The sequence below is a fragment of the Crotalus tigris genome, unplaced genomic scaffold, assembly GCF_016545835.1.
Source record: "Crotalus tigris isolate CLP2741 ecotype Arizona unplaced genomic scaffold, ASM1654583v1 scf7180000024153.1733885, whole genome shotgun sequence".
Taxonomy (NCBI): Eukaryota; Metazoa; Chordata; class Lepidosauria; order Squamata; family Viperidae; genus Crotalus; species Crotalus tigris.
The window spans coordinates 22,926-44,537 of NW_024100414.1; the positions used below are offsets into that span (position 1 = coordinate 22,926).

At 46.5% G+C, this 21,612-nt stretch overlaps 1 protein-coding gene across 5 annotated transcripts in view; it reads right to left on the reverse strand.

The window, feature by feature from the left end:
- Positions 1-1,141: 1,141 nt before the first annotated feature.
- RAPGEF1 (Rap guanine nucleotide exchange factor 1) overlaps positions 1,142-21,612 on the reverse strand; it is a 42,954-nt gene continuing 22,483 nt past the window's right edge. For 2 of the 5 annotated variants that reach the window (XM_039322948.1, XM_039322949.1), the window contains exons 5-26: positions 21,011-21,099; positions 20,001-20,153; positions 19,392-19,515; positions 18,552-18,735; positions 17,658-18,143; positions 15,235-15,437; positions 12,624-12,776; positions 11,060-11,377; positions 10,090-10,188; positions 8,731-8,816; positions 8,440-8,551; positions 7,188-7,278; positions 6,508-6,592; positions 5,686-5,778; positions 5,056-5,241; positions 4,685-4,769; positions 4,032-4,126; positions 3,717-3,795; positions 3,527-3,628; positions 2,498-2,595; positions 2,231-2,359; positions 1,142-1,698 (exon numbers count right to left, since the gene is read on the reverse strand). In XM_039322948.1, the coding sequence (XP_039178882.1) occupies positions 1,548-1,698; positions 2,231-2,359; positions 2,498-2,595; positions 3,527-3,628; positions 3,717-3,795; positions 4,032-4,126; positions 4,685-4,769; positions 5,056-5,241; positions 5,686-5,778; positions 6,508-6,592; positions 7,188-7,278; positions 8,440-8,551; positions 8,731-8,816; positions 10,090-10,188; positions 11,060-11,377; positions 12,624-12,776; positions 15,235-15,437; positions 17,658-18,143; positions 18,552-18,735; positions 19,392-19,515; positions 20,001-20,153; positions 21,011-21,099 (3,201 nt within the window). In that variant the 3' untranslated portion in view covers positions 1,142-1,547. The remainder of the gene's footprint in view (positions 1,699-2,230; positions 2,360-2,497; positions 2,596-3,526; positions 3,629-3,716; positions 3,796-4,031; positions 4,127-4,684; positions 4,770-5,055; positions 5,242-5,685; positions 5,779-6,507; positions 6,593-7,187; positions 7,279-8,439; positions 8,552-8,730; positions 8,817-10,089; positions 10,189-11,059; positions 11,378-12,623; positions 12,777-15,234; positions 15,438-17,657; positions 18,144-18,551; positions 18,736-19,391; positions 19,516-20,000; positions 20,154-21,010; positions 21,100-21,612) is intronic. The other 3 variants (XM_039322950.1, XM_039322951.1, XM_039322952.1) reach the window with 3 other exon arrangements.

A 21,612-nucleotide genomic window follows, 5' to 3' on the forward strand; every position in this document is an offset into this window, starting at 1 on the left:
ATGGAGCAGGAAAAGAGAATGAAAAGAAGAAGAAGAGATGATGGCGACAGAGAAGAAAAAGAGAGAAGGGGAAGAAGAGAAGGTGGTAGGGGTGATGGAGAAGGAGACAAGCGGCCGTGGAAAGAGGCCACCTCAGTTCTGGCCACTGAGCAAGGGGAGAAAATCAAAGATGAAGCATGAATTATGCCCAAAACCTCAACCTTCCCAAATGTGGAAGGCAAGAGTCTCGGGTATCTGATTTCAAGGAGCAAAGAAGGGAAGAAGCCCTAGAGATTTCTCCAGCAGGCCTTGAGGGGAGCTGAAGGACAAAACACCGGCTGTGCCGCATGGGAGTCATAGTCCAACACATCTGGCAGGTACTTTGGAAGAGAACCTTCAAGGGGACGCTGCCTCTTATTTTAACGGTTGGGGCGGGAGTAAATTTAGGTTTAGTCATTGTCTCTGGAGCCCAACGATCCCAACCAACCTGGTTTAATTCTGCCCACGATGGGTTTGACCTAACTGTGGCTTGTGCCTCGGCTGATGCCTTCACAGCCTGGAGATTTTTTTTTTTTTTTTGTCTCTTTCCTATCCATATTCCTTTCTTAAAAAACGATTCCTTGCCAAAATAATAATAATAACAATAATAATAATAATATTAATAACCAACTAAAAACAACCAAAACAAAATGACAAATGCCCCCCCAAAGGAAAAAACAAAAAACAAAAGAAAGAAAAAAATATCCATGGGCAAATTCAAACATGCACATTGCCACGAAAACGCAACGGTCTTAGGATCCCGTGTGTGTGTACAGGCGGCCTGTGTTTTTTTCTACATATTTACTGCCTTTACAAGCTAGTACCATCACTAAGTTAGATGTTCCCGTTTCCAACGTGGAAATCCGTACGTGGGGGGGGGTGTGGAGAGTGAAGAGATGACACTAGAGTTTTAGATAGGATGAGGAAGCGATTCACGTTCAGGGAAGAGATGGAGAGAAGGACGGTTGGTGAAAGCCCCCCACAAGTTCTTCTGCCCCTTCTCACGAGGGCTCCAGAAGGAGCTGGTGTTGTCGGGTCAACGCCGTCTCTGACAGGGAAGGTGGTGGAGGACCCAGAGTTTACCTCCACCCCTTCCAAGCTTCCTTGACTCAGCTTGTCCCACTTTTTTTTTTTTTCCTAGAGTGGAAGTATCTGAGATGGTTGTCCTCGGCATGCTCTTCAGGAAATGCCCTTGGCCCATCCATAGTTACCCCATGGCGATCTTGGTTTACGTCTCTCTTCTCCACTTGAGAGTGTGCAAAAAATGTAGGCTGGCTGATTTTCCCCCCCTCCTCCCTCTCTCTTACACACACACCTTGAGTACAACTTGACATTTGGCCAAACGGGAAGTCAACCCTTCTGATTCTTTTCCATCCCTCACTTTCCAGACTGGGAAGGTGATGTTCAAGAGCCCAGAAGTGATGGAGAAAGATCAAAGGAGGGGAGAGAGGTCTGAGCAGAGTGCCAAGGCTTCGAGCTCGTCGCCAATCCCAATCGGATGCCCACGGCCTTCCTGCTTTGCCCCCTTCCTAAGTCTTCTCTTCCCGGTCTGTTTTCCGTCGCGTGATGTTTCGGGGTTTGATTTTGAGTGACAGTTCCCACAAGGCCTCTTCGGCCAGATGGTCGCTGAAGTCGTTGAAAAAGGAGATGATGTCATCGTTGCGTTTGATGTCATAATGCCTGCAAAGATCAGTGTGAGAGAGAGAGAGAGAGGGAGGGAGGGAGGGAAAGAGAGAGAGAGAGAGAGAGAGAGAGAGAGAGAGAGAGAGAGAGAGAGAGAGAGAGAGGAGAGAAGCCATTTAGACTGGAACGGACCCATGTTGGGTCAACCTTTAAGTGTTATAAAATACAGGCAGTCTTCTCCACTTAAGATAACAATTGAGGCCAATTTTTCTCTCTCTAAGTGAAATGTTTGTTAAGTGAGTTTTGCCCCATTTACGACCGTTGTTAAGTGTATCACTGCAGTTAAGTTAGTAACGTGGTTGTTAAATGAATCTCGCTTCCCCTGTTGACTTTGACTGTCGCAAAAGGGGATCACGTAACCCCAGGACCATGTGACCGTCATAAATATGAGTTGGTTGCCGAAGGTCTGAATTTTGATCAAGCGACCATATTGCGACGGTCGTTAAGTGTGAAAAGCATCCCGAAACGTGGGCACAGGGAACAAGAAAGCCACAGGCCAAAGAAGCAGGGACACCCCCCCCCCACTTACACTTGCTGGAACCGCCTCATGTTATCCAGGATGTTGAACTGCTGCCATCGCTTGGAGAAGTTGACTTTGCCGTCGATGTAGTCGGGGTTTCCCAGGTGCACGAAAGTCAGGTCTTGCAGGATCAGGCCCCTGGAGAAGGAGAGGGGAAGAGCTTCGCTTAATGACCAGGCTGGTGTTCTCTATGGGTTAGGCTCAGGTTGAAGAGATGGCTTTTGTGATGTTCTCCAAAGAGATGGGGAAAAAAAGAAGGGTTGTGTAGCTACTCACAAGTAAGGGATGCAAGGGGGTTCGACCTCACCCAGAGCAGCCCGGTAAGCCCGGAAGGAAGACGAGCTGTCAATCAGAGTACAATACTCGGCTAAGCCCTAGACAAAAGAAGACGAAGAAAGGTTTAGATAGTCCTTGACTTACAAGCATCTGTTTAGCGACCGCTTGAAGTTAGAACTTGGCTGGGCCTCAGTCAAGGTCTTCTGCTCGGTCACGAGGACTGATTTCCATTAATGTTATTTTTGTAAGCTGCCCAGAGTGGGAGGGACAGAGTGGGCAGATATACAAAATGTTCTTAAATGACAGAAAAATAGAGTTCCAATTACTGTTACTTTGGTCATCTTAACTTTGGGTCTGGAGAGATGAGCTAGCTTGCAAGAACTGGAGTGTGGCATCATCAAACTCTTTATTATACACACTCTCTCACACACACACAAACACAGACAAAGAGGGAGAGGGAGAGAGAGGGAGAGAGAGAGAGAAAGAGAAAAAGAGAGATAGAGAGAGAGGAGAGAGAGAGAAAGAGAAAGAGGGAAAAAGAAATAAAAAGAAAGATAAAGTGAGGAGAGAAAGAGAAAAAGAGAAAAAAGAGAGAAAGAAAGAGAGAGAAAGAGAAAAAAAGAAAAAAGAAAGAGAGGAAAAAAGAGAGAGTGCAAGGAGAAATATGAATATGAAATACAGATAGTCCTTGACTTCAAAGTCACAATGGCACTGAAAACAGTAACTTATGTCTGTCGCAGCATCCCAAAATTCAAAATTCAGACGCTTGGCAACCGACTCATATTTATGACGGTTGCAGCGTCCTGGGGTCACGTGACCTTCTGACAGTGGGGAAGCTAGATTCATTTAACAGCTGCGTTCCTCACTTAACAACTTGCAGCGATTCCCTTTGCAACCGTGCCGAGAAAGGTCACGAAGCGGAGCAAAACCTCCTTAACGAATGTCCCACCTAGCGACAGAAATGTCGGGCTGGGCTGTGGTCGTAAGCCGAGGGAGCCCCCCCCCCGGTCAAAAGTGAAAGCAACCCACCTCAGAGGTCTGCTTCTGCCACTCCAGACGCCGAATGGGGGCCGAATCCAGCGCGGAGAGGATGGCCAGGTAGGAATTGAAATTGTTGAGTTTCCGTAAGTGCTGCGGCGAGAGGGAGAATGGAGGCAGTTGTGTTACTTACCTTGCTTACCTGTGGCAGGCCTCTTCCCTCCCTCAGCTGGAGCTTTACCTTCATGATTTTGATAAATTTCAGCAACAGCCTCTCTCGATCTTGAGACTTTTCCTGCTGCATGATTATCGAACGGACCCTGCAGATTAGAAAAAGATTTTACAAAATTGACCAGACGTCTTAAATTTCTTATACGGGGGGAAACTGAGTCCAGCTTTTTTTTTTAAAATAAATAGAAAGATAGATAGATAGATAGATAGATAGACAGACAGACAGACAGACAGACATACAGACAGACAGGCAGACAGACCCAAAATCACCTAGCTGGCTTTCATAGCTGTTGGGAAACACACCAGAACCCTTGTTCTCTCTTACCAGTAAGACATATTATTAAAGTGCTCAGTGAACTGCGTCAAGTTGGGACTTTTCTCCTCATTCTGTTCCTTTGCCCAGAGTAAAACTTCAGGGATCTGAAAAGGATGAAGAGGACATAGAAAAGTTAGATAGCTCTTCCATTACTGCAGTATCAACTTCTATTCTATTCTATTCTATTCTATTCTATTCTATTCTATTCTATTCTATTCTACTCTAATTCTATTCTATTCTATTCTATTCTTTATTCTAGTCTAGTCTAGTCTAGTCTAGTCTCCTTCAAAGGCAGGTGTTTGATATCTGGACCCCGGGGGTGACTTCTGCCCACAACCAGGATGGCACCACCGGGCAACAGTAGGTCATTTGAACAGGGAGTTATGCACAGAGACAACGGGCACATGGAGAGAGGGGATCTCTGTGTGGTTGTTTGGGCAGGAAGAATTGGAAATGATTTTAGAAAACAGTTACTCCTTTGATTGGAAAGGAAACATGCTGAAGATACGGGCGTTGTGCAGAGATGCAATGGGCACCCTCCTTGGACTTGATAGGGCCTTTAAAAATACACACAGACACACACACACGCAACAAGAACGCCTAGAGTTAGGGATGGTTGAGATCATACACTGGTGATTAACTTCGATGCATCGTTTTCGTACCTCAATCTTATAAAACAGCTCGGCGTCAAGGAGCGTGAGCTGTTCTGAAATTTCGTGGCTGTGAAAATCATGGAGGGTGCCAGGCCTGAAAAAGAGAAACAATGAGACAAGAAACAGATTTATTGAGAAGGGTATATATATTCACTCTTCAAAAGGAGGAAAAAAAAAAACCCACACAAACATGAAATGACGGGCTAAGCATGACATTCAGCATCCCGGTTATCTCATCTCCTTGACTGCAGAAATAATTGCAGAAAGGATGAATTTCTGTCATTGGCTAAGCAATCTGGACTGCAGCTTCCTTAGTAAAGTTTCTGGGGTTTTTTTTCCCCCCTATGGTTCTGCCCCATGGAGCTGGCCGCCCATCTTACCTGGCTGCCACCCATCGAGCTGCCAAAGGCTTGATGGAGTTGGTGTAACGCAGCATTTTCCTCTGATTGACTTTGTCCAGGATATTTTTGCGCAAGACCCGGGCGAGGCTGAGCTCTCCGTTGCAGACCAAGCGGAAGACCAGTTCCATCAGCAGCTTCAGGATCTCCTCGGTCAGCTCTACCAAACTGGGAGAGAAAGCGATCCGGTGAAGCCTACCCCTCAGATCCACCAAAGAGCAGTTGATGTGACGCTTCTGTGGATCCCCAAGGTGGAACTCGGCTGGGGTTCTGAGAAGCTTTCTCTGAACTTAAATGAGATTTTCCACCTCTTAGCCCTCACGATCTTAAACTAGATCTTCAATGGGCTAGTCCTCATGATTATAGGAGGAAATTTGACAGCCCAAGCAGCTACATCGACAGAAGGTTCAGATCCGTTAAAAGACACCTAACAAGTCACGGGTCATATACTATGTTTATTTTATAGGTAGTGAAGTTTAATACAAGAATACATTTAGCATATTGACTATTGGGTGACCTAGAACCCATGTCTGGTTCTAGCTTGTTCTTCTGCAGATCAAATCCAAGACTCCCCGCCAAAAAAACCCCATATTTAACAGAGTTTCCCCTTACCATAATTCATCCACCACTCGGACCAGGACAAAAAACGTATTCTTGCTGACTCGTTTCTTATTGTTGTCTGGACAGTGACAGAACTTCTCATATGTTGGAGGGTGAGTTAAAGAAGTTACAACAGGTGGTGACAACCAGCCAACACTGCTGGTCTTAGTAGGATCAAATTCCTGGGTGGGAATCTCCAAAGCTGTAGACTACACTGGCAAGTGAGACGACAATTTAGAACAGGGGTGTCAGACTTTGGCAACCTTAAAGACGTATGGACCTCAACTCCCAGAATTCTGCAGTCAGCACGTAGGCTGAGGAATTTTGGGAGCTGAAGTCCACGAGTCTTGAAAGTTGCCAAGATTGGACAGGCTGGTTTAGAAGACAATGACAAACCAGTTCTGTATTAATTTGGTCTGGTCTGGTCCTGGAGAGGCTGCAACAGTCTAAGTGTGAAAAATGGTCAAAAGTCACTCTTTTCAGCACTGAATGATCAATAGTTGTAAGCTAAGGACTGTTTGCATAGGGTCTCCTGCTTGAGCAGGGGGCTGGACTAGAAGACCTCCAAAGTCCTGTCCAAAACTGTTTTCCTGTATTCTGGTACCTGGAAAGGAAACGGACGCACACTTGGAATCCTTCAGCTGAGTCTGCATTAGGACTTTACTTCTTGTGGTTTACAGCTTGGAAGTTGGTCTAAGTGCTGATCTTGGACATTGCCGGTGTAGGGGTCATCTAACAAGACAATATCCAGCACCGCGCACTTCTCAAGATCCTGGGGTGGGGAAAGTCACCCCCCCAACCCCATTTTGTCTATCCCCTTCCTCAAAAGGATATCGGTATTGTAGTTTTTTTATCAGCTCTTCTGGCGAAATGAACGTTCGGTAAGTTGTCAAGAAGGCTTCGCAGTAAAGCACCAAGTCTGGTTGAGGGAGGAAGAAAAATAGAAATTAATTCATCTTCTGATTAGCAGGGGGTCTTCTCAGCCTGGGGTTGGGGGGCATCACCGCTTCCATCCGGGATGAATTTCTAAGCATTCGTGACCCTAACAGGCCAGGAGCACCCGGAGAGATGAGAGTTGGGCAAAGGAAAGACAGCCAACACAACTCCACAAAATAGCAACCTGGGAAGCCATGATTAGAAAGCCCGGCTGACCATGATACCCGTCTTCCAGACCATAATATAGCTCAGGATGGAGAGTGGATATTTTATTCATTGCTTTATTTTACCGATCGTATTTAGAAGCCGTCCTTCTCCCTCACAGGGGGACCCCTGGGTGGCGTGCAAAAAATACATTGAAAGCTTAAAAACGGAATCTATAGAGCCAGACTGGGCTTGTGGTTAAGGTCGCAGGCTAGAAAACTAGGAGACGGTGAGTTCTAGTCTGGCCTTAGGGATGAAAGCCAGCTGGGTGACGTTGAGCCACTTTTCAAGGATCTCTTTCCAAAATCCTTCCTGTGTCTCAATGGCAAAATCTCACACTAGTTGCATCAGGGCGAGCCCATGTTCCCTCTTACCTTTTACCGTCCCCTCCACCGTGGCCGTCTCCGTCGCGTGCACCAAGAGGATGTCTCCTGAGCCCCCACGGACATCTGGACCATCGTCACCCTGCAGCGGAAGAGAATTCCCCCCCCAAAAAAAACCCCACTAAGAGATGATGCACCAATTTCCTTTGGATGCGGCCACTGTGCGTTTCCTGAACAGGTCTGCAAACCGACCAGCATCCATCTTCTCCTCCCGTTGTGCAAATGCCTTGAGTGCAGGTTGACTGTGGCCCAAACACACGGCAGGTTTCTTGTATGAACCCACCTTGCGTGGCTTCAAACTAAGAAAGATCAAACTTCCCAAATATCCAAATAGGGGTTGTGAAAGAAATCCTTTGAGGGGTGAGAATTATGGAATAACAGAGTTGAAAAGGACCTTGGAGGTGCTCTAATCTAAACCCCTGCTTAAGGAGGAGACCGTTCCAAAATGGCGGTCTCATCTCTTCATGAGGATCTCCAGGGATGGAGCACCCACAAATTCTGGAGGCGAGCATTTCCACTGACTGTTTTCATTGTCAGGAAGTTTCTCCCAAGTTCCAGGTTGCTTCTCTCCTTGATTAGTTTCCCTCCGTTGCTTCTTGTCCTGCCTTCAGGCGCTTTGGAGAATAGCTTGACTCCCTCTTCTTTGGGGCAGCCCCTGAGATATTGGAACACTGCTACCATGTCCCCCCTCGTCCTTCTCTTTATCACACTGGACATAGCAATAGCAATAGCACTTATCTACCGTTTCACAGTGCTTTTCAGCCCTCTAAGTGGTCAGCATCTCGCCTCAACAATCAGGGTCTTCATTTTACCCACCTCAGAAGGATGGAAGGCTGAGTCAACCTTGAGCCAGTCGGGATCAAACTCCTGGCTGTGGGCAGAGTTAGCCTGCAATGCTGCATACAACCAGTGGGCTACCAAGATATAGCTAGTTCCTTTAACTATTCATTGTACTGTTTAGCCTCCAGTCCCCTAATCATCTTTGTTGCTCTTCTCTGCATTCTTTCTAGAATCTCAGCATCTTTTTTGTATCGTGGTGACCAAAACTGGATGCAGTATTTTTCCAGGAGTGGCCACACCAGTGTAGTATAAAAGCAGGACTATCGCTTCTCGTGATCTGGATGTTATCCCTCTGTTGATGCAGCCCAGGACTGCATCGACAGAGGAAGGAATTAATCTAGCCTAGTTCCAGAGCACAATCTGAAAGCAACAAAGCAATCTGAAAGGAGACTTTCCAACTTACTTCCTGTCTCAAGGTCAGCCTGGACATAATTTCAGTGTGGTTAACCAGGGACAATTCGTCAACTTCCTCCTCCATCTGAGGATTCTCCAAAGAGTCCAGTGACTTTTGCGGCCTGGAGGTATAATACAAAAGTGGATGCACTGCGTTGAAAGAAGGTTTCTAGTTCTCATGGAAGAAATTGGAGATCGCTCAAAGGTTTAACCAACTCAGCTAACAACTGTCTCGCTTAGCGACATGAATTCTGGGCTCAATCGTGGTCGTAAGCCGTAAGCGGTCTGTATTAAATCTCACCTTTCATTCTCGTGGTTTTCCTTCCCTGGGGTCCCACTTAGAGCTGCTGATTCTTTTGTGTGGTCATCCTTAATTACTGGGGTTTCCTGGAAAAAAAGTCAGATAGAACGAAGACCTGCATTATAGGCCAGATACAGATAGTCCTCCAGTTACAACAGTTCATTTAGTGACTGTTCAAAATTACAAAGGCACTGAAAAAAAGGTGACCCATGACCTTAAAAGCCACTGCTGAATCCAATTTTCTATTTGCTAAGAAACCCAGTTGCTGCTTCAGTGCTGGCGCCCTCCAATCAAAGCCAACAAATTCTTCTACAAGCCAACAAATTCTTCTACTATTCTTCTACGAAGACGTTAAAATAAAGAATTTACATTTACTAGGCTGGAGACAGGCAGTGCGAGAGTCAGAGGGGAAGTTAAAAACCCACAGAAGTCCTTAGCAGAGGTGGTTAAAAGAAAAACAAAAAATGCTTTTCTGATTCTGGAATAAGAATTTTAAATTCAGTTTGGTACAAGCCACCCCTGAAATGGCAGCATTATGCAGGAAAACAGGGGAGCCTAACGGAGTCCAGGTATGATTGCAAGAGAATATTTATAGCTCAGGCTGAACTGTGGGCTCCTCGGTTGTTTCCAGACAGACGTTTCATGACCCAACTAGATAACGTTATCAGTACTAGAGAGGAGAAGGAGGAGGAGGAAGAGGAGGAGGAGAAAGGAAAGAGGAGAAAGGGAGAAGGAGAATGACTGTGGAGTCCTTGGTGCTCTCTGAGCTTGGTTGTTTTCATGCAGACATTTCATGACCCAACTAGATAACATTATCAGTGCTAGAAAGGAATGGGGTTTGCGAAGAAGAGGAGGAGGAGCAGGAGGAAGAAGAAGAAGAAGAAGAAGGAGAAGGAGGAGAAGGAGGAGAAGAAGGAGGAGGAGGAGGAGGAGGAGGAGGAGGAGGAGGAGGAGGAAGAAGAAGAAGAGACATGGAGGAGGAGAAGAACGCTGGGGAGTCCTTGATGCTCTCTAAGCTTGGTGGTTTCCTTGCAGATGTTTCATGACCCACCTAGGTAACGTTATTAATGCTAGAAAGGAATGGGGTTTGTGAGGAGGAAGAGGAGGAGGAGGAGGAGGAGGAGGAGGAGGAGGAGATTGGGGAGTCCTTGATGCTTTCTGAGCTTGGTGGTTTCCGTGCAGACGTTTCATCACGTAACACCCTCAGTGCTACTGAGTGTGACTTGCTCCATGTTTATACACAAGAGTTCAGGTCCTGAATGCTGGCAGGGGAGCAGAAACCAGACCCACAGCTTCCCTGCTACTCCTTCCCAGTAGGCATGCAAAGCCATTGCTGATGCTCCTCCTGGTTCTACTTACTCCTTCAGAGTAGGAAGGAAGAAGCTCCCCATTGCTTTGACCCGAGGAATACAGATTGACGTATTCACCCTCCCCTGCCGCTGCGCCAACGTTGTCACTCTACAGAGACAGAAGGGAAGGGAGGCAAAGGGGTGATCCCCACCTGGCAGGAGGAACGCAGCACCCTCAGCAAAGCACGATGGGATAGGAGGCCCGAGATGGGCTCCTGAACATGCTCTGGCTATTTGGAGATGGCAGACCAAAAGGGGGAACTCTTTAATATTAACAGAACCAGTCTGGTGTACTGGTTAAGCCGCAGGTGGTGAGTTCTAGTTCCGCTTTAGCCATGAAAGGCAACTGAGTGACTCCAGGCCAATCACCAGGAGACGGTGAGTTCTAGTTCTATCTTAGGCATGAAAACCTCTGAGTGACTTTGGGCCCCTCCACCAGGAGATGGGGAGTTCTAGTCCCACTTTAGGCATGAACACTGACGGGATAATTTGGGGCCAGTGACCAGGAGACAATGACTTCTAGTACCACTTTATGCATGAAAGTGAGCTGGGTGACTTTGGGTCAATCACCAGGAGATGGTGAGTTCTAGTCCTGCCCTTAGGCGTGAAAGCCAGCTGGGTGACTTTGGGCCAATCACCAGGAGACAACGAGTTCTAGTACCACTTTATGCATAAAAGCCGATTGGATGACTTGGGCCAATCAACAGGAGACGGTGAGTTCTAGTCCGGCCTTAGCCATGAAAGGCAGCTGGGTGACTTAATTTAACAACTCAGTGATTTACTTAACAACGCTGGCAAACGGAGGTGCTAAAATGGGGCAAAGCTCACTTCACACGAATGTCTCGCTTAGCGATGAAAATTTTGGGCTCAACTGTGGTCGTACGTTGAGGACTACCTTGCTCGGTGTCCGAACTGCCCGCAGAAAGCTAAGCCAGCTAAAACTGGGCCGCCCTCCCCAAGTCCCCCCTCCGGGTTCTCACCGAAGACTTCTGGAGAGATTCGGTGAGAGAAAGTGAGACAGAAACAGTCTTGGTTATGCTGCTGTCTTGAGAAGAAGAGGAGGAAGAGGAAGAAGAAGAAGAAGAAGAAGAACAAGAAGATGGCCGCTCCATGGTGCCGAGGGGCTGGCCAGACGTGGCTGGCGCTGCCGCCGGGTCGGAGATCGGAGCCTGGTGTGCAGGTGGAAAAGTCTGAGGAGAAGAAGAAGTGGCCACGGTAGATGAAAGAAAGGGAGAGAGGATGGAGATTTGGCCACGAGGCAGGAAGTCTTGGGAGAAAGACCTGAAGACCGATTTGTACTGGGAAGACGGGAGGAGGTGGATGACGTGGGGACGGCGCCAAGTCAATGGGAAAGGATAGAATTGGGGCAGGGTGGAAGGAGATGAGCGGGAGAAGAGGAGGGGAGGAGAGGAGAGAAAAAGACAGAGAAAAGAAATTAGAACAATGTACACAGTAGCGCCACGGCGCAGTGGTTAAAGACACTCAGCTTGTCGGCTGGAAAAGGGGACAAGACCTGAATGTCTCGCGACGGGGCGAGCTCCCGTTCCTCGCTCCAGCTCCTGCCCACCTTAGCCATTCGAAAGCATGCAACTGCGAGTAGATAAACAGGTACCACTTCGGTGAGGAAGTATCTGAGCATCCTTTGAGCATCTGAGCCCTTTCCACGTTGCAGGCTCAATTTTGCGAAGAACTCAGAGGCCAAAGCGATGCAGAGAACCTTCACTTAAAAAAAGAATATCTAGAACGAATGACGGAAACGTAAAAAGGGCCTTTGGCAAACGGGGGTCCATCTGCAAGTGGCGGGAGGCCAGGAAACGGCTGTTTCGCCTGACGGGACTGAGGCTTATGAAATTGGACCTTCCCGTTTCCTCCGTTCCCTTCCTTTGGCTCTTGAGCTGGGCAACGTCTGGAAAATGCGCTGGGAATCATGGACCTCATCGGCCTCTGCCTTACCACCTGCTTTCAAGTTTGAAGGAGAACATCTAGCACTGATGGTGTTACCCAGTTGGGTCATGAAATGTCTGCGTGGAAACATTTGAGTGATTCACTCTTGGGCTACCAGAGAAGTCTACTTACAGGCTGTAAAAGAGGAAGAGTTACTAAGCTCCTCCTCCTTCTCTTCTCCACAAACCCTACTCCCTTCTAGCACTGATGATGTTACCTAGTTTGGTAACGAAACGTCTGCAAGAAAACCACCCAGCTCAGAGAGCACCCAGGACCCCACAGTCCTCCTCCCCCTCTTCCTCCCCCCTTCTCCTTCTCCTGCACTCCACACACCCCACTCCCTCCTAACACTGAAGATGTTCCCCAGTTGGGTCATGAAACGTCTGCAAGAAAACCAGCCAGCTCTGAGAGCCCCAAGGGCTCCACAGTTCACAAATGGTCTCTTGTATTGGAACATCAACAGTGCTAGAGAGTGGGGGTTATATAAGTAGCTACACGAGGCTCCTGGTGATTCGCCTTCTTTCGTGATGAATATATATATTTTTAAAAAGAGTGAGAGGAAGCAAGCTGCGAAAGGAAAGGTCTCCGTTAGTAACTCACCGAGTGTGCGGGAAAGGAACTATTCTGCTGGAGTAAGGAGTTAGAGACGGACACGCTGAGACCCTGACCCGGGCAGACCTCCTCGGAGGCCACGGGGCCCTTAGATGGCTGGACACAGTAGGAGACAGAAGAGAAGGGAGCAGCGAAAGAAGCCTGTGGGAAGGAGAGAAAGAAGAAGGGAGAGGAAGAAAGACGAAAGGAGGAAGAACAACCTGCATTGGTGAGAGATAAACCCAGCCCCTGCTTTGGGAGGAGGGTGGGGGGCTGGGCTAGAGGACCTCTAAGGCCCCCTTCCGAGCCTACGATGCCGGATTCTTTTTCTATCTAAACACAGGCAGCCTTCGATGTACAAAACAGTTCATATAGTGGCCGTGAATGACCGGGTTGGGAGGGACCTCGGAAACCTTTTACAAGCAGTGCTTGATTGACAGCCGTCCGTTTAGTGACGGTTCAAAGTTACAGCGGCACTGGAAAAAAAAGGGACTGGCGACTGCTTTTTGCAGCATCCCCCCGCAGTCACACGTGATCCAAATCCAGACGCTTGGCCCCTGACTCATACTTATGACGGGTGCAGACAAGCAAAGTCTTAGCCTCAGAAACCTTGCTCACAATTTTGGTTTCGCAAGTCAAGGGCTACCTGTACGTCCGACAGTCGGAAACCGGCAAACTCCGGCAAAGAGGCGGATTGTTTAATATTTGCTTTCTGGAAAAAAAACCGTGGCGAGAGAGGAAAGGGAAACGGCTAAGGATCTGGTTTTCTTTCCCGAAAAAAAAAGGGGGGAAAAAAAAGGATTGAAATCAGAAAAAAAGAAACAAACAAAGAAAAAAAATAACCCCCAAATGGAATAAAAGAGAAAAGGGAAGCAGGGGAAGTTGCAGGCAGTCCTTAGAAGGCGAGAAAAGAAACAGAGGAACACAATGCTTCACTGCAAGAGCACATCGCTGGGGAAACTGAGTCACAGAATATCACCCACCACCACCACCCCGGGTAATTACATTCTGGTGCTTTTGCCACCCCCCAAAGCTTGCTTGTTTCATTTTGTAGAATCAAGCTTGACTTCTCTGGGTTCAGAAGCATTTCAAGGGGATCTCCTGGGACCTGTGAATTGTTGGTTCTCCCTGGCTTGATGTCTTCAGGGTTCTTTGTGTTACCATTTGAATCGCAACTGGGTTTAATCTCCGCTTGCAGCTTCCCTCTGGAAGTTGGGGGTGGGGTTCAAGAAGAGACTGGACAGTCCTTTGTCCATAATGGCCTTTTGCATGGATTGGACTAGAAGACCTTCAAAGTCCCTTCCGGCCCTATTATTCTACGTTCTGTGTCAGTTATGGAGGTGAAACCTGGAAGAAGGCACCAGCTGGGGATGGGCTATGAACATTCAATACAATAAAGCATAATAAAAGATACTAATTGATTTAATATTTAGGATTTAGATGTATAAGGGAAATAAAAAATAGTCACTAGAATAATAATAATGATAATGATGATGATGATGATGATGAAGTTGGAAGGGACCCTGGAGGTCATCTAGTCCAACCCCCTGCTCAGGCAGGTAACCCTATACCATTTCGGACAAATGGCTGTCCAGTCTCTTCTTTAAAACTTCCAGTGTTGGAGCATTCACCGCTTCTGGAGGCAGGTTGTTCCACTGGTTAATTGTTCTCACTGTCAGGAAGTTTCTCCTTAGTTCTAAGTTGCTTCTCTCCTTGATTAGTAACAGAATAACACAATAACAGAATTGGAAGGGACCTTGGAGGTCATCTAGTCCAACCTCCTGCTCAGGCAGGAAACCCTACACCATTTTGGACAAATGGCTGTCCAGTCTCTTCTTAAAAACTTCCAGTGTTGGAGCATCCACCGCTTCTGGAGGCAGGCTGTTCCACTGGTTAATTGTTCTAACTGTCAGGAAGTTTCTCCTTCGTTCTAGGTTGCTTCTCTCCTTGATTAATTTCCATCCGTTGCTTCTTGTATTTTATTAGTAAGTGATGAGGTATTCGGATGAGAAATAGAATATGTTTGTGAGATAAAGTAAGAATTCATCTGAGTAAATAATAAATGTATTTTAGATATGACAATTATTTTGTAATCAACTAAGGGATCTTTGGGCTACCCGGAACCTAAAGACTATGGACATTAAGCTAACGGGAATACTGTAATTGAAATTAGGTAAAATTCAAAAAACAGGACATGAAGGCGTATAAGTTAAAAAAAATATTGATACATGTCTTAACTGACTGAGTTATAATTAGCAATGTATTAATCTGAATGTGATACAATAACTAAGGGAAATACAGAGGAAGCTTTTGATGATGTAACCTGACATATGCATGAAAGAGCTTGTTGTTTGATTATGGGCTACCCAATCACCATGTTGCTTCCTTAACACTTGGAGCTTTGTAAAATTGGAAAATTAATAAAACGTGTTTTAAAAATAAATAAATAAAGCATAATAAAACAGAACTCGCCCCGCCCTCCCAAAACAAAGTCCCAAACTCAAAATAATCACACTGGAATGTGAACCACAAACAAAAAAACTCCCTATCTCATTTTCTGAGGATGGGCAAGAAGGAACTCAACCAAGATGGAGCAGAACCATAAATAAATAGGACTTACCAGTTGTCTCTGTTTGGGGGGGAGAGCCGGTGGGGGGGGCAGATCCTGGCCAGAGTCTGCGCTGCTGAAGGAGTCGTTGAAGCCATAGACCTCCATGAGATGCTTGTTCTTCTGCTGGTAGATGTGTTCGTTCTGCGGGGTTTGGTAGAACATGGAAGGCTGAGGTTCGGAGTAGTCTTCTACAAACTGCATGTAGGCCAACACTGGAAGAGACAATGGACATGTGGAGGTCACCTTCTTGGTGGGATGCTCGGAGGAACCATCTCTCGCTCTTCCTGTCTCCTGTTAGGCTGGATGGATTCAGAGAGCCACAGGAGACCGATGTGAAATTAAGAAGAAAACCTTGAAGGTTGAAGCCTATTTCAAACTGGAAAACTGTGGAGATCTTCTAGTCCAGGGGTTCTCAACCTTCTCTTCACCTCGGACCCCTCCTTTTAAATACCTTTTGGGGCTATGGACCAGGGCTATGGATCCCCAAGACTCCGTAACATTTCTTCAAGCCTTCATGGACCCTCTATATGATGACATCACACCCCCCCCCCAAGGGGCCTGTGGACCACAGATTGAGAACTACTGTCCTAGACCAAGTCACGTCCAAAATCACTATGGAGTTCCTGGAAGCTTAACACTCAGGCAAACCAGCCTTCAACAGGCACAGACAGAGATAAACAACTTCTAGACACCCTTCAAAAGAGACAATCAAAAAGCCAAAAAGGAAACAAAAAGATCAAAGTGTCTTATCAGCAAATCAACATCCAAATGAGCAGAGATGAACACCAAGGTTAACGTTAGGCCAACAATCAAGAAGTAAACCATATGCCAATCAAGGAACTACCAACTCAGATAAAGAAGCTAACAATAAACAGCCTAATCAAGGAACAACAAAAGATCACTCCCACCAACACTGTTTATATACAACAGACAGCAAATCTCACTCCCTTCTAGTCCTGATGATGTTACCTAGTTGGGTCATGAAACGTCTTCCAGAAAACAACCAGATTCAGAGAGCACCACTACTCTGAGCTTCCATTGGTAGAGAGTGGTTGGGGTCTTCTTCTGCCTGAAGCCCAAATCAAACCAAGAGCCAAAGTAAATAATAATAATAAACGCAAATCAAACACAACTAACCCAATGTAAATATCTCTCAATTGCTCAACTCTTAACCCAGAGGACAAAATTCTCGTCCGGACTTCTAAAAAGAGATGCACACATTTTCCTGTTCCCCCTTTTTTTTTTTTTGGTGTGATTATCCACAAAGTGCTGAGCAAGCATCTAAACAAACCAGGATGAAGTGAGAGTCGCCATGTGATTAAACCAGCAGCTAGGCAGGAAGGGGAGAAGCGAATTTGGGAACCGAAAATGTGCAGAAAGTGATGTTAAACCAACATTTTGTTTTTGTTTCTTTAAATGTCCTTAGTAATCATACAATCATGTTTCTTGAGAGGGAAATTCTTTAAAAGCCAACCACTGGTTTTACGCCTGTCAGCATTTAGATACTCACTCAGATCTTGGTGAATCATACATTAGTTTAATTTTGCAGGGGTAGGGGAAGTTCCCCTGTTGTGGTTTGGAGACATGCAACAGGCAGGAAGTTTGGGGCTTTGAAAAACCTGCTGTCCGATGGTGGAAAGTAGAAGAGAGACTCAGCGTGGCGAGTTATCTAAGTTTAGTACCGACTGGAAACTCCTTGTAGCTTTTTTCATACCAAACAAAAAATAAAAATGAAATTTTGAGGAAAAACAATAGCCGGTAGAAAAAAGTAAGTCATGCTGCAACCGTGGAGTAAGAATTTAATTTATAGCTGTACCTATGACTGCTATAAGCTGCTTATTTAATAAGCCAGAGATGCTTGGGTGGTGAAATGGGAAAGAAAGAAAGAAAGAAAGAAAGAAAGAAAGAAAGAAAGAAAGAAAGAAAGAAAGAAAGAAAGAAAGAAAGAAAGAGAAAGAAAGAAAGAGAAAGAAAGAAAGAAAGAAAGAAAGAAAGAAAGAAAGAAAGAAAGAAAGAAAGACATTTTGCAGGGCTGAGAAAGTTCTCCTGTTGTGATTTTTAAAAGAAAAAAAATAAAGAAAAAAACAGAAGGAAGGAAGAAAGGAAGAAGGAAGAAAGGAAGAAAGAAAGAAAAAGAAGAAAAGACAGAAGGAAGAAAAGGGAGAAAAGAAGGAAAAAGGGAAGGAAAGGAAAAGAAGGAGGGATGGAAGGAAGAAAAAAGAAGGAAAGGAAGGAAAGGAAAGAAAGAAAAGAGAAAGGAAGAAAATCAGAAGGTATTTCTTTATATTTTCTTCTTTTCCTATACTTTGTCTTTTCTCTTTTCTTCTCTTTTCTTTACCCTAGCTATTACTTCCTCCGAGCTGTTAATCTTTCTTTCTGAACCTTTTAAATAAAATTACGTTTTAAAGAAAAAAGATCAAGGGAGTACTTACTGTGTTTGTTCTTCTTCTCCGGCAGCGGTGGGGGTTCTTCGGATTCTCTGGGCACGTTGGGACTGGAGAAATCAGGCAGGAATTCAACAGGGGGCGCGGTCTTCCCAGGCTGATAGGGCAGAACAGCCGCAAAAGGGGTGAAGACCCAGGGCAACAGCGGCGGGACGCTTAAGTCCTCCTCGGAAATGTTGTCGTACTGCGAAGGGTGCCTCTCCAGGAGGACCCGACAACCGGAGACGTCAAAAGCAGAAGCCGCCGTTCCTCTCCTTTTCTTCTCTGGAAGAGCTGGCGGGATCTCACGCAGATCCGGCGCAGCAGTTGAGGAGATACAATTCTCCGGAAGCTGGAAAGATTGTCCGAGGAATGGAGAGGCAGATTCCCGCAGGCCTTCCGGCAAAGGGCTGAGCACGCCGAGTCCCGGCTGGGGGATCTGGTCCGTGTTTGAGAGATCCTGCTGCAAGAACTCGTAATCAGGATCATAATGATCTACAGGAAAGAGAGAGAGAGGAAAAAATGATATGAAGAACAGAACCACAGAGCTGGAAACCCTGGACTTTATTTGGTGTGGAGGAAAGGGATTGACTAATGCAGAGGGGAGGGTCACGTTTACTTCCGGCGGTTTGGAAACCGTATTTGTGTAGAGTTTGGGCGGCGTAGCTTGCATGAAGGAGCGGAAGAACCTAGAGGTGGAGTCAAAAAGAGGAATCAGCCTAGAATCCTTTTGTAGTCACAAGTGAACTAACTTCCCTTGAATTCTGTGGATCCTCATCTAACTCTAACCAGGTGCTGTGATTCTTGGGCACAAACTGTTTGGCAATCAATCAGCTTAACCGAACCTTCACACGTGGACCCGGTCTTTCAGAGCCCGCTGGCAGAGACACCTCATCTCCTCACCTAACGTTTCACAGCTTGTGTTGTGCGAGCACTGCCCACTGTCGCAGTCCAACGAGGACAGTTGCTCATCCGATTTGCTCAATTTCCCCATGCTGCTGTACGGCGAGAGGCGAGGAGATTCCCCTCCGTAGGACTGGCTGCCCCCCGACAACCTCCGCTGGGGGTAGCCATCGTTTTCAAATTCCTGCGGGTCAGAAGGAGAAGAGATACAGGTAAAGTCCACCTCTTTTACACAACCGATCTTGGAATGAAACAGGGTGGATATTCTGACGACACGCTTCGTTCTTCTCTTTAGGAACGGGGCAACAAAGAGGTACATTTTAAATGTCTGAATCCAGAAAGGAACTTGTGATTTTTGGAATTACAGGCAGTTGGAGGTGACCTTCAATTTGTACGTATCTCCAAGTTTGGCCCCTGGATTCTGTACAGGTAGTCCTTGACTTACGATGACAATTGAGCTCAAAATTTCTGTTGCTAAGCAAGACAGTTGATAAGTGAGTTTTGCCCCATTTCACCAGAGTTGTTAAGTCAAACACCAAAGTTAAGTTAGACACACAGGTGGGAAGTCCCTCTGGCTTCCCCATTTACTTGCCAGAAGAGGGTCATGTGACACTGCAATCGTCATAAATACGAGTCAGTTGACAAGCCTCTGAATTTTGATGACGTGGCCACGGGGAGGCTGCAACGGTCGTAAGCCTGGAAAAATAGTCCCTTTCTGCAACTTCGAACAGTCACTAAACGAACTGCAAGTCAAGGATTGCCTGTACTAAGGAGAGGGATCTGAAATGGACACACCATCCTATCCCGATAGCTCCTGGGTGGATACGGCTGGTAATTTACCTGTTTGTTGATTCCAATGGGCAAACTGGAGCCACTGGTCGTTCGGCTCATGGGGGCCACGATAGCCACGCGTGTAGGAGATGGTGCCGACTGACGCTTCTTGGGAGGCAAGGCTGGCGGAAGGCTGCAATAAGGCGAAGAAAAACTTGAAACAGAGACAGAACGGTGCTGGGGAATCAGTTACAATGACATGTACGCTGTCGACTTACAATCACATTTTCGTCGCTAATCAAGGCAGGTTGTTAAGCGAGTTTGCCCTCCAATTTACGACCTTTCTTACCACAGGGGTTAAGAGAATCCCTGCAGTTGTAAAGTTAGTAACACGGTCGTTAAGCGGATCCGGCTTCCCGATTGGCTGTGGTTGTCAAGAGGTCGCCAAAGGGGAATCACGTGGCCCCAGGACAAGGCAACCACCCTAAGTACATGCCAATTGCCAAGCCTCCCAATTTTGTTCACGTGATCGTGGAGAGGCGGCTGCAGCGGCCGTAAGTGTGAAAAATGGGCGTAAGTCGCTTTTTTCCAGTGGCGGTGCAACTTCGTCACTAAACGAACAGTTGTAAGTTGAGGACTGCGTAAGGGCAGTGTTTGACCTCTTAGAGGTGCCTTTACCTGTTTTCGGGGACCCGGATGCAAGGACGGGGGGGCTTCGGTGGGGCGATCTCCTCATCTGGGGCATCTGGCAACCCTTCTGTGCTCGGCGTCATCCCGGCCGTCTTGCTGAGAATCTCCATCTCACGATCCGTTAAGGGAAGCTCCAGCTGGCTGGAGAGGGGAGAACCGTGGGTCACAAACACCGAGGAGGCTGCATCATCACAGCTGAAGCATTGCAGGGGGGAAGAGAGAGAGAGAGAGAGAGAGAGAGAGAGAGAGAGAGAGAGAGAGAGAGAGAGAGAGAGAGAAAAGAATGGATAGATAGTTGGTGACAGCTAGATGACATGGATGGATGTAGAAATAGAAGAGAGCGCACACACTTAGAAGACATGGATACATGGTTAGATGATGGATGGATGGATGGAGAGAGAGAGAGACAAAAGAGAGAGAGAGAGCGCACACTAGAAGGCATGGATGGAAGGATGGAGAGACAGAAGAGAGAGCATGCAACAGAGGACATGATATATGGAAGGATGGATGGAGAGGAAATACAGATGGATAGATAGATGATGGATGGGTGGATGGGTGGGTGGAGAGATAGAAGAGAAAGAGAGAGCTAGAAGACATGGATAGATAAATAAATAAAGATGGGTGGATGGATGGACGGATGGATAGACAGAAGACATGAATACATGGATGGATAACTGGATAATAATTAGATGGATGGATAATAGATTAAGTAGACAAGATAGGCAGGAATACAGACAGACATAGACAGAGAGATGATATAAATGGAGAGATAGAGGATGTGAAACCAGCCACGAGGAAGTTATATTACTGGAGCTCCAAGCCGTATGTGGTTCTCCAGGATCACAGCATCCCCAACTCTTGGAAAGAAATCCCTCTAAACTTTTTGTCCAGTGGGAAGAGATTCCTTTTCTTTCTGCATCACTTCCATTTGAGCTGTCAATCACACAGGGGCCGCAAGAGTTAACCCATCTTAACCTTCATCGGAAATGGTTACTCACCTGTCTGCTGTAGACACAGGTAAGGTGGGCTTGACTGGGCTGGTGGGAGATGGGTGTTCCTGCTTCTCAATTGTGAGTTTCACCAGCTCCTGATTAGCAACAGAACACAACAGAGACACACAAACAAAAAATTACGCATTTTTTGCATTCATCTTATTGCCCAAAAAACACCTTCATTTCTTCTCTCTCTCTCTCTCTCCTTCAAAACTCATTTATTTATTCCCTATTTAAACAAGGGCCCACCCCAAAATCAGCTAAGGGAAAATTTAGGAAAGGCACGCCACCTCCTACTGGTTTAGTGACTACAATCAGGCGCAACAATAGGCTGCAATCCCTGAGCATCCTGGCATGATGGAACCTTGATGGTGACCTTCAAATCACAGCTTCTGTGCTGTGGACTAGCTAGAATTGCAAACGTGGTTTCTTCTCATCTTGCCATTCCTGGCTTGCAACATCACCAGTGCTAGAAGGAAGTGGGGTTTGTGGAGTGGTGGTGGAGGTGGAAGAGGAGGAGGAAGAGGAGGAGGAGGATGTGGGGTCCTGGATGCTCTCTGAGCTTGGTGGTTTTCTTGCAGACGTTTCAATACCCAACTAGGTAACAT